Source organism: Aphelocoma coerulescens, chromosome 4 (assembly GCF_041296385.1).
Source record: "Aphelocoma coerulescens isolate FSJ_1873_10779 chromosome 4, UR_Acoe_1.0, whole genome shotgun sequence".
Lineage (NCBI taxonomy): Eukaryota > Metazoa > Chordata > Aves > Passeriformes > Corvidae > Aphelocoma > Aphelocoma coerulescens.
In genome coordinates this window covers 70268891-70281404 of record NC_091017.1, presented here as the reverse complement: position 1 = coordinate 70281404, position 12514 = coordinate 70268891, and the positions used below count along the sequence as shown (strand labels likewise).

General features: G+C 38.3%; 1 protein-coding gene across 16 annotated transcripts in view; it reads left to right on the top strand.

The window, feature by feature from the left end:
* ADD1 (adducin 1) overlaps nucleotides 1-12514 on the top strand; it is a 63266-nt gene that overhangs the window by 31296 nt on the left and 19456 nt on the right. For 10 of the 16 annotated variants that reach the window (XM_069014574.1, XM_069014568.1, XM_069014573.1 and 7 more), the window contains exons 3-10: nucleotides 912-1074; nucleotides 2222-2373; nucleotides 6409-6489; nucleotides 6903-7052; nucleotides 8013-8156; nucleotides 8310-8408; nucleotides 8783-8959; nucleotides 10870-11214. In XM_069014574.1, the coding sequence (XP_068870675.1) occupies nucleotides 912-1074; nucleotides 2222-2373; nucleotides 6409-6489; nucleotides 6903-7052; nucleotides 8013-8156; nucleotides 8310-8408; nucleotides 8783-8959; nucleotides 10870-11214 (1311 nt within the window). The remainder of the gene's footprint in view (nucleotides 1-911; nucleotides 1075-2221; nucleotides 2374-6408; nucleotides 6490-6902; nucleotides 7053-8012; nucleotides 8157-8309; nucleotides 8409-8782; nucleotides 8960-10869; nucleotides 11215-12514) is intronic. The other 6 variants (XM_069014576.1, XM_069014571.1, XM_069014575.1 and 3 more) reach the window with 1 other exon arrangement.

Below are 12514 nucleotides of genomic sequence, written 5' to 3'. Positions count from 1 at the left end.
ACTCAGTTTTTCTTTTGGGATTTGGACATATGAAATATTTTTATATATCTCTTTCTGAAAGGTGCACAATAATGAAATATGAATGATTGACATTTAATATTGAAAATGTTCCCTTGGGGAGAAAGTACACAAACAAGATTTCCCAAAATGACATTTGTTCCATTTGTAATGATTAGTGGGTGACTTTAGATACAAAACATTACGTGACATAACTTCGTTTGGAATAGAGATGTGGTGGTACATTCACAATTTTTCTATTAAGTCAACCCATTTGATTTATGAAAACATTAATAAATCACTTAACTAAAAAGTAATCACTTAATGATTGCAGTAGTTCTCTTTCGGTACAAATTCCAGCATTCTTGTCAAAAGCAGGAGCTATCAGCAGTGGTAAAAACTTGTTTTCTTCCTTCCAAGTTAAAATATATTTAAAAAAACCCAAACAAAAAAACCCCAGGAAAAATGTAAACAAGCTCTTATCTAAACAGGTTTTAGAAATTTAATGTTCATTGTTTTCTGTGTTCCTGGATGCCTTCTTGGCTCTCAGTTCCCTGTGAGCCACAGTGACAGATTTTCTTTTCTGGTTCTGCTACTTTTACTTTCACATTTTGTGTTCAAGTCGATTGTAAATCCTCCTCCTTCCAGAAATTCGTATTAGCAGGCTCAAAGACTTTTGGTGTTACTTGAAGAGAGAATGCTGGAATTTCCATTAAAAAAGCCCCAAGTGACTCATATAATTGGAGCTCCAGAGAGCAATGTTTTGAAGTTACAGTATGCACCAGTAATTCTGCCCTGCGGTGTTTTTCAGAAGAGGTGTAGGATGGTTCCATCAAAGTGCTAAATAGAAGCTGAATATGAAAGGCTGAAGTTCATTTAAACGTGCATTACAACGTGCAATGTCTTGTTACTAGGCCTTTTGTGAAGAATTGGAATCCATGATCCAGGAACAGTTTAAGAAGGGGAAGAACCCAACAGGTTTATTGGCTTTGCAGCAGATTGCAGATTTCATGACAACACACGTACCAAATGTCTACCCTGCAGCACCTCAAGGCGGAATGGCTGCATTAAACATGAGTGAGTGCACCTTCAGTGATCAGAGCTGAATTAATTTTTTTCTTTTCTTGAAAGGCTTAAAATGAAGGCAGTGTGAATGAAATAAAAAGTACTGTGAAGGTCAAATGCTATTCTGTTCTGCTCACACGAACACTGAACACATGAATAGATTAGTTTCTAAATGCCACGGTGGTATGCAATGTGATTCATGTATATAATTTATATCAAAAGCTATTTCAAGGATGATATTGTAATTGAAAAATAAGCCTGATAAGTCAGTCCTATTAAAAATTTTAAATATTTAAATACTGCTAATTACCCCATGGTTTGTCTACAGGAAAATAAAACTCTGGTTAGTAGTCTGGTAACAGTGAAGGTCTTTAGAAACGAATTATTTTTGCCATTGAAATACTGTTTGCAGCTTTCTCCTGTGAAGTGAAGCTTTAGACAAGAAACATCAGCTAGCAAAACAAAGAAGGAAAAAACCCAGAATGTGTGAATGCATGTACACACAGGTTTTGTGTTAAGATAAAATAAATCCTCGCCTATGCTCCAAAATAGATCTTTAGTTTTGACTGTAGCATGGCCTGGTTCTGTTTTTTCACAGTTACTTTTAACCACATTTCTAATTTCACTGCAAGTGTGTTTGTATTATTTACCATAATCGTCCTCTTTCTAGCTTGTACTTTATTTTTATTAATTAAGTGACTCTGTGTGCATCTTTTTAGGTGTGTAATTATCCTTGTCAGGAATATTCTGTGTCTCAAAAAGTGGAATATTTAGGATTCCATTTTTCTTTAAACGATGAAGATGTATTTTACATCTTCATGATTTTTTTACATCTACATGATTTTACAAATCATTGGTTTGAGAGAGGAAAAAAAAATTTTGCTAAGGAATGCACTGTGACCTTAGCACTAATTTCTAGTGGGGAAGGAAATGAATGTTGAATTTACCAAAGTTGAATAACTTTGCTCAAGATTGTCAATATATTTGTGTAATATAAATTATTATATTATAGGAATGAGAATTTGCTATCCATTTCTTAGGTCAATATGTTCATATAAACCAGTAAGAACAACCACTATAATAGTGGTGCATGTTGCTAGGTTTGAACTGATGCTGAACGTAACCCACCTTGTGCTTTTTTACCCGTTCTCCTCTTCAGGTCTTGGCATGGTAACACCAGTAAATGATCTGAGAGGATCCGATTCCATCGCTTACGAGAAAGGGGAGAAGTTGTTACGATGTAAATTGGCAGCTTTCTACAGATTAGCAGATCTCTTTGGCTGGTCTCAGCTTATTTACAATCATATAACAGTGAGTATTGAATCAACAAATAACTGAACCAATTGTTTTAACATACAAGAGAATTGCTTCCCTCCCCTATCTGTCATTTTCTCTTTGTGTGTGAGAAGAGCAAAGTGGTATTGAAAGCAGTAGAACAGTAAAGAGATTTGTCATTGCGTCTCAGCTTGGATGTCAGCTACCAAAATCTGAATAGAGTCTTAGGAGAGTGTACATGAAAATTCTTAGGATGAAATTAAGACTCCCGAAAGACTCAATCTTTTAGTGTCTCAAATGCTTTGAATAATTGTATTTCTTAGTTTTCTTGCTTTTTTTGCTAAGTACTAAAATATCTTCTTAGTCATTCAGTTGAATTTTATAATTCAGGTACCAGCCTTTCTGAAAAAGAAGCCATAGTATTTCTGAACATGAGCGAGCTACTCAGCTTAATGCAGCGTGCCAACAATTTTCCTTGTGACTGAGTAATCACTGGCATCCATAAAAATAATGACAAGGAGGTCAAATCAAGGAGGTTTTATACGCCAGAAGAATGATCACCATGAATCTCATGAGTAAAGTCACAGCTGTGGTGTGCAGCCCCGTCAATTGTTGTCCTAACAGAGCTGAATTGTTTTTTATTCTACATAGTAGAGTTTGTCCTTTATGTATTTTCAGTTCTTCTAGTTGCAGTCGGAATGAAATACGGTGATCTTGTTTTTAAAGCTTTTTGGGATTTCAAGACATGTTATTTGTGAACAGATGAAGATGATAAATGATATATGTGCAGGCATAGGATCGAGGCAGTATTGGTTAGATCATTCGGTTCCTTTTGTAAGAGAACATTTCCAACATAATGGTTCTTGTAAACAACTCTGTGCCACCCCCAGATTTTTCATACATTACAGGAGAATTGGTTTTGTAAAAGGGACATTAATGCAATGAAAAGATTACTAGGCAAGCAGGTTTGGAAATGGCTTTCTAGTGTGAAGTTCAGCCCTGGGAATGTTTGTACATTTAGATAAAAAGATAAATGTAATGAAGAGCAGCATGTCAAGGGAAGGGGTTGAGGCAAGGGCTTGTGATTGGGGTGGAATGCCTCAAGTTTGCTTTCTTTGGGGAGGATCACATTGAAGATATCAATAGAGGAGATAGCTGTTGAGGTGGAAGACAATCAAAGCACTTGAAAAATGAGATTCTGAAAGTGTTTTAGACACTTCTGAATGGCAGACGTACTGGAAAGCTCTTGGTTTGTCAGCAGCAGTCCCAAGTCATAGTTCTGTCTCTTACAAAGTGCGTATGTTCCAATGAACAGCATTCTGAAAGGTGAATGAAAAATCGTATCTTCAGAAGCTGATATAGAACAAGGTTGTTAGGTTTATTAAGTAGTACTAAGACACCCCTTTGGAATGTGGTGAATGCTACCACTTCATGCAGTGCTGGTGTCTGACTCCAGGTTTTCACTCTTTTTTGAGTGGATGCTGTAATTACTGGATGATTGCATTCAAGTTAAAAGCTTGTGCCAGTACACTTGGGAAGTAGGAGAAAAGGTACAACAGCCTTCTGTGAGGGTCATAAGCCTGTGTATTAAAGGAGAATGGCATATACTCTCGTATTGCAGCTGGTTAGGGGTCAGTAGCTCTGACCGAGGAAGAGGTGACCTGTCTGGAGAGATGGTTCCAAAAGGAATCGCCTTCCCGAGGCCCGGTGTCTTCCCTCAGCTGCTAGCTAGGAGGGCCTGTGCAGAAGCTGTCAGCTCTTTAGTGATTGTTACAGTGGGGATTCTGTAACATGATGTATCAAACAACAAGGCCCGTGGAAAAGAAATATCTATGGACCAACTCTTGATAGATGTTTCAGAGATGTTTATTTCTCCAGCCGCATGGCCGGGATCTGCCGAGGAACTGCCGCAATCCCGGGACCCGAGGGTCCTTGCCAGGGCAGGGGAACACAAAACAACCAATGGGGAACGAGACTGACCAGGGGCAGGGAAACCCCGTGCCTCCCCCCAGGGCCCCTCTCCCAGGGCTCCATGGCGGGGGGGGGGGGGGGGGGAGGAACCCCGACAAGTGATTATCAGCTCGTGATTCCAGCTCAGCTCTGCAGGGCAGCCTCCAGGCCAGACCAGAGAGAGACGAGAGGCTCGTGTAGCTGTTCTGCACGAGGCAGCTTTATTGGCAGCTTTATTGGTCCGTACTCCGGCGAAGGGGAGCCAGGGACGAGCTCTCTCTGCCCTCGCAGGGGCAGGGGGCTTTATAGGGATACAGGGGTGGGTGCCAGAGGGTAAAGGCCAATGGGTTACAAAGGATCTGCATAGGGTCTCCCAGAGGATTCTGGCTCTCTCGTCTTCTCACAGTAACTGAAAAGTTATCTGCCTTCCCAGGGGGTGTCCTGCTGGGAGATTGCTCAATCTCCTTATCTCAGCAAATGTCCATCCAGGGCAGTGGTTGGGCATACCCTATACTCTCACAATTCCTATCTTGTCATATCAGGGAGTTGGGTGGAATATCGTTGGTTTTTTTTGGATCTTTATCAATCACTGACAGTTACTGTACGCAGAATTGTTCAGACTGATGCAGTCCTGATGCAGAAGCAGAATTACAGAGCATCAAGAGCTTTCATGCCAAGTATAATAATGTTGAGTACACTTGGGTACCTCCAGGGTTTTCATGTCAAGTGCAATAATGTAGAGTAAACTTGGGTGCCTCCAGGGTCAGGCAGAATTTGAGATTACAGGTTTACAGAAGGTAGACATCATTCACCAGGTCTTGGTTTGCTTTGAGGGCATGAGCTGTTTATTGGATCTAATCCTAAAGCAAAGTGGTTTGTGAGTCTCACTGCTTGTTTGTCTTCCATTTGAGCTTTCTTATTAGCTTTTGGGGAATTTTGAATAATACCTGTTCTTTGTCTTGCATAAATAACTAAGAGATTTTTCTAGATCATTTACACTTCTGTAATGGAGAACTACTTTGGTGGTTCATAAAAGTACAGGTTAACTTCAACTGACTCCTTTAGTTTAAGGCTCTTGTGCTGTAGCATGTTCCCAGCTAATTGTAAAGGAAACTAGAGCTGTGCTAGAAGCTTTTGCATGACTGCATGACTACTTATTTTAATTTTTTTTTCCCTGCAGTAGAGCTATAGCAAAGCATATATGTATTTAGTGTTGCAAGTAGTAGAAGACTTGAAGCAGAAGCAGCATAAAGTAGCTGCATCTCAGGGATATGCAAAACTCATAAATAACTTTTAATTAAAAAACTCAAACAACACAAACAAAAAACCCAAAAGCACAATACAAACTACCCAAATGCTGGGTAGACTCATAATGAAGTAGGGAGTTGTCTCATGTGTCCAGTAAAACTTAGGAAGCCTGTTAATTCACCATCAAGAGTCACCTTAACTACCTAGATGTCCTGTACTTTTCATTGTACAGATTTTAAGAGATGCATCCCAAGATGTGAATGCTTTGAAGCCAAAATTATTTTTGTATTATAAACCCCTGATTGTGTGAATGAGACGAGAGCAAAAACATAAGTGAAGGTTGGGGTACTTGGCAGAAAATCTGCAAGTGTGCTGCTGCTCACAGATGTCTCACAGGAGCCAGCATCAGTGATGAAACCCTTCTTGGCATCAAGATATTTTGGATCTGTGGGCCAAACTCTTGCATTTTCTCACAGCCTTCTATTTCATACCCTATGTTTTACTGGGGTAGAAATACAGTTGAAATGTAAACTCATTCAACTAAACCAATTCACTTTTTTCCCCCATTACTCTCAGTATTGTACCTTTTATCCGTAGTGGGTGAGTTGTCATTATAACTGAGTATAAGGGGTTACTAAATTCCACCAATCTGAAGGATTCTGGCATGTACCTGCCATCTCTTTGTGTTCAACATGAGTTAATTAACTGTGCTGTGCTTTATCTGTTGTAGCATACATGAAAGTCACATTGCATGTTATAGGCATACTTGCCCGTTCACTAATCAGGCTGTAAAAGTAACTTTAATGGTTTGGAGTCTTCTTGTATGCTTTAATAAAATTTTCCTAGTAACTCTTTTTCTTGTTTTATCCTTAGGCCAGAGTAAATTCTGAGCAAGAGCACTTCCTTATTGTACCTTTTGGGCTCCTCTATAGTGAAGTCACTGCATCTAGTCTGGTGAGCAATTGCTGATTTACATAGCTGTAAAATATTCATGTATATATGAATATATATATGTCACTTTAAGTTTTATCCTAGAGAATATTTTACTCTTGTGTAATATGTTTAGAATACTTTTATTGAACATGGCTGGTTTTGGTACTGCTGAGGTATCTCGGAGAGATTTCTTTGCCCATGTTCACCACCAGGTGTCCTCCAGCTGATCTACCTATAAAGAGGTGTTGAGTCTTTGGTCAGTGAATCACCTCATGCCCTTGAAAGCTGCTGGCTGTTGAGCCCAGCTTTTTGAGGGGAACTTTAGGCATTTCAAATACAGATGATGACAGTAGTTTTAGAGCCCCAGTGGTGGATGCTGAATTAACTCAGTTTTTTTAACTCTTGATTATGAAAATAACTCTTTCCAATCCCAGGTTAAAATCAATATTCAGGGAGATGTGGTTGATCGTGGAAGCACTAACTTGGGAGTAAACCAAGCTGGTTTTACGTTGCACTCTGCAATTTATGCAGCTCGACCTGATGTCAAATGCATTGTCCATATCCACACGCCAGCAGGAGCAGCGGTAAGCTCTGGGTGTGTCTTGTTCCCCCACCCCTCCCAAAGGGAAAATAGATAGGTTCCCTTAATCATAGATCTGCTTCCTTTTTGGAGGGCAGAGAGCCTTTTAGTCTGTCTTCAAATATGGTTCTCTTTGAATCAGAACCTGTCCTTGCTGGGTTGTTACCTGAATGGGTCAGATAGTAAATTGAGTTCCATTATTGGAAAATATGTATTTCATTTATGTGTGTCCTTTACCACAAAAGACCAGATCTTTTCACAGTGGGTCATAAAAGCTTGTTTTGTATTTGTATTTTGTTGGTTTTGTGAAGCACAGTTTATAGAGGTTTTCTGAAATATTTGAAACTTTCCCAATATCTCTCTTTGGAGCAACTGATTGCAAGTCAGTTCTGCCTCTCTGGAATGTTTTGAGAGTGACTTTCAGTGTTCACATTCTGATGATATTTTTTTAAAATTAATTGATTAATCAGATTAACACAACCATTTTAAGGGTAAATGATTGAATTCCTAAAATTCTGAATTACAGAGAAGCCCTTTTAAAAATATTCTTTAATTTTACCTGCAGTGCTGCAGAATTACCTGTGTCACCAAAGTTCTTCTTTTGGCATGAGGGCAGGAGGGGGGAGTAACTGAATGGAGTGAAAGGAATGAAGCATAGAGTTGATTTGGGGTTTGGTGGTTTCTTTGAGTTTTTTTCTTGAGTCTTTTTATACTGATGTTGCTGTCATGCAAAAAGAACCATATGGAGACAGACCCAAAATCAATGTGACTTTTGTATCCAAACCAAAAGTTATCAAAAATAGAGTCTTTAAGGATGGAGTATAATGCCACTATGTATGTACCATACCTGTAGAGATAGATTCATATAATACATAAAAATGTATTTTTATTATAATTCTTATCAGTGTATTTTTTCACTTTTTCTGTTGCAAGAAATTAAATCAGTTGTTTTAATATTTCTTAGGTTTCTGCAATGAAGTGTGGTCTCTTGCCAATTTCACCTGAAGCACTTTCTCTAGGGGAAGTAGCTTATCATGATTACCATGGTATTTTAGTGGATGATGAAGAAAAGGTGGTTATTCAGAAAAATTTGGGGCCTAAAAGCAAGGTCAGTAGTTACATCGAGAATTAAAGTAAAAAGGAGGGGGGGCAGTGTGTTTGTGTGACAGGTATGTTCTTCTATCAGTAGCAAATGTTTTTTAATCAAGAGTAAGAAAATACTTGATATACTGGTGTTAACTTTCTTTCAATGTCTCTCTAGGTCCTTATTCTCAGAAACCATGGTTTAGTATCAGTTGGAGAGACTGTTGAGGAGGCTTTCTACTATATTCATAACCTAGTGCTTGCCTGTGAAATACAAGTAAGAACTTCAAGATGTTATGGAATAATACAGCCTGCTATATTAACCTCCAGATTAATAATTGCATGCTTTACTGGTTAAACTCTTGATCTAAACTATCACAATGATGTGTGATATCACTATATTGTGGGAGGACATAAAATTGGTTTCACTGACAATATTCCAGTATTGTATCAAAACCATCAATTTGATATATGCTGCCCATTAAGATATTTTCAAAGACTTAAGACAACTGTTATACAAGCATATTCATTTTTTTAGCTTTAAAATGAACTAAATTTCTTCTGGGTTTATGCCAAGTTTTTAGGGGGTTTTTTGGTTGTTTTCACCCCATCCCTCACAAGAAACTTAAAGATGACTTTATTGTTTTTAAGGTACGTACCCTGGCCAGTGCAGGTGGACCTGACAACTTAGTGCTTCTTGATCCTGGGAAGTACAAAGCCAAGTCTCGTTCCCCTGAGTCTCCAGCAGGTGAGGGTACTGTATCCCATCCAAAATGGCAGATTGGTGAACAGGAGTTCGAAGCTCTTATGCGAATGCTTGATAATCTGGTAAGGCAGGCCTTTTTGTCTAATTTTTCATATGATAATGCATAACATATATTTTTTTAAAGCTGCATGTAGTTGGGATAGTTTATACAGCTTGCAGCCTGTTCTTTCCCAAGGACTTGGACACAACATAAAAAGCATCAGGTGTCCTTTGTACAGATAGCAGATTTACTTCTTATTTGTAATCTGATTGTTATTGGTGAGATCAGAGATCTTGTGGGATTTGGCACTTCCAAATCACAGTACTGTGGTGCTTGCACTCAATCTGTATTTTCCTCTCTTCCTATCCCCTCCCAAAATATGTAAAACTGTTAATGTCTTATCAGGTGCAGGGTCCAGCATAATTTGACTTTGTAAGACTCTACTAGTACCTAGAAGAGCTCAAAAGACAGACTTCAAATAAATAAAAGCCTTCAGATAAAGGCTTCCAGTAAGACCCTGTCTGTAATGAATGACCAGCTACCAACATTTACTATCCAACATGCTTCAATGGGAAAGATGTGGCTGGGGACAGCAGACTCCTTGTATCTGACTGGTACCTTTGATAGATTCAGTTGAATTTCAGTTTCTCTAGGAAATACCAGTTTTATGTTTCTTACAGCAAATAGAAAGCAGTATCATAAAAGAAATTGCATTGTACTCACTAGGAATGTAGGACTAAAAAGAAGCTTTCAGTCATAGAATACAGACCCTTAATATTGTGATTAGCCACATATTGTATTGGGTAGTTAATTATATTAGGTGGTAGATAATTACTCAAGATGCATTTTGGTCATTAAGAGTTGGAGCAGAACCAAAGTAAGGCCTCAGCAGTGTTTATTTCATGAAAACTCTAGAGAAAGCTAAGTCTGCATAGTTGGGGCTGAAGCTTCTTTACAGCTATCTTGATAAAGAATTTGGGAAGTAAGCTATTCACACTTTTCTTTTGAGCCATTTTGCAAATATTTTGCTAGTGGAAACTTCTTAAAGAAACGGTTAAATGTACTTTTTGTATGTTAAATGGTGAGCATAACATGAAAGAAAGTGTGGGAGGACATGACTAGTGTGAATAGGGAAGGTTAAAGGTGGAACAAAATACAGTTCAGAGGAAGTGGGGGAGTGAAACAACATAGAGAAGATTAGGGAGGAGTGAATATGGACATAAAAATAGCATTCTTGGTGTCTTCTCTTGTACACAATATGTTGATTTCTAGATGTAAAAACATAGAAAAGATCTTTTTGTTTGCCCTGTCACAGAGGTGGTGCTTTATGTCCTTGATTTAGAATTGTCAGAAACAATCAATACATTTGATTATAGTTTAAAAATAAGTGTAAATGAGTAGCTGGAATACAGTACAAAGAAAAGTCATGATTCTGCATTTGGACTTAAATCCAACTCTGGAGACTTGAACAATTACTTGAAAATTCTATGAAAAACACCAGGAAGCACTAATATACATTTTTTTTCCCCCTCCTGAAAAACCCTAGCCCAGTCAAAAGGAAATTTTTTAATGTGTTTAACACATGATTATACAGGTGGTAATTTTTTTGCTTGACTGTGAGAAGAGGCAGACCCATAGCACTGCTCCTGATGAACTTCTCAGTCACCTCAATGGCTTTTTGCAGGACTACTGTAAATTTTTCATAAAAGCTTAATACATTGTTTCTGATGTTTGATCTACCAAAAATGGTGACTCATTTAAATTCGTGGTTCAGAAGTTACTTAGATTGGAAAGGATGCTAATGTAGCCTCACTTCTGTGTCATCCCCTTTGACATGGCTTTGCCCACCATAATGGGTGAGCAGCCGTGTAAAGAAAAGGTTGTTTTGTAGAATGGTTTTCACAGTTAGGGATATCAATTAAACTGAAATTCAGTTGTCTGTTGAAAAACTTAGTGATACAGAAGACTAATTCTGCTGCTCTCCTTCTCCAGGGTTACAGAACTGGCTACCCATATCGATGCCCTGCTCTGAGAGAGAAATCTAAAAAGTACAGCGATGTTGAGATTCCCGCTAGTGTCACAGGTTACTCCTTTACTAGTGATGGAGAATCAGGCATTTCCTCCCCCCTCAGACACAGTTTTCAGAAACAGCAGCGAGAGAAGACAAGGTGGCTGAACTCTGGCCGAGGGGATGATGCTTCTGAAGAAGGGCAGAATGGCAGCAGTCCCAAGTCGAAGACTAAGGTGTGGACGAACATTACACACGATCACGTGAAACCCTTGCTGCAGTCTCTCTCGTCCGGTGTCTGCGTGCCAAGCTGTATTACCAACTGCTTGGTCTGTGCCTACCTTACTGTTCATAGTTAGATGATGTAGAGCAACTTGGGGTGGCTGGCACTTAGAGGCTTTGGGAAGAAAAAGATAACTCTCCTAATTCTTTTCTGCTTTCTTATATTAAGGAAATTTAAATGTGCTTTACTAACCACTTAATTTGTATTTGATTAGATGTGACCTGTAAAAATTATCTCGCTTATTAATACTTAAAACTGCTTAAGACTTTGGAGCTTTTCGTTTTCTTCTGTTTTTTCAAGCTAATGACCAAACAGATTGAATTATAGTTTTGATGAAATGAGTTCTGCATTTCAATGGTTTAATTAAGGACAGCTATGTTAGGGAGCTACTAATTCTCTCTGCATGAAAGCTTCTCAGTTAAAAATAAAACTAACAATTCAATGTACTTTTGTACAAGTATGTAAGAAAAAAATCAAATTTCTACTTTCTGTAACATGCACAAACTTAATCTGCAAGGTCTTTGCAATCTTCTCTATGTATGAGAGGGCAGAATTGATTTCAAAGTATTTAAATCTTTTTTTCCTCCTTAAGCAGTTTTTCTTACGTAGTTTCTCAGCTCCTTTTCCTGTCCTGTTTACTACACTTTTGTCTACCCCAAAGCCTCTGAGTGTTCACAACCAGCTGCCTTCTGCATGTAGTGTTGCATGTAAGTAGATGGCCATAAATGGAAAGTCTTTCCTAAAGTATCAGCTGGGTGCGGCATGACTAAAGTGCAGCTCAGGCCATCAGCAGGCACTAATCGATAGATTCTGCAACCGGTGCTTTTCTTTTGTTTATCAATGCTGCTTACAGTTAAATTTTGCACTGAAAGATGTGTTAATTGAAAAGCAAAAGTATCAAATGCTTTCAAATGGACATCGTTAGCTGTTGGTGTGTAACTGTGGTTTTGATATTTTCTTGGGTATATACAGAGTGACTAAACTGAAGGCAGGGATTTGCACGCATTCAACCTTTTGTAGTGGTTGATGTCAAGCTCAACTACAGTAGTTAAGTAGTACTTTGGTAGTGGTACTATGTATAGTAGTAGTATGGCTACAGGTGAGCCTTAAAAATATAAAACTATTGAAACTTGAAAAAAAACCTCTTGAAAAAAACCCACCACGTTATTTTTTTCCAGAGCACCTTAATTTTTATTTATCCCTACAAAACTCTGCTACACCTCTGAATACACTCAGGGTTTTCTATATTTTGAATACCTCTATGGAATGATTCCTCAGGCAACACGTATACTAAAATACATAGTGTTAACATGTAGGAAATCCTGAAAAAACAGAGGATCTCTCTC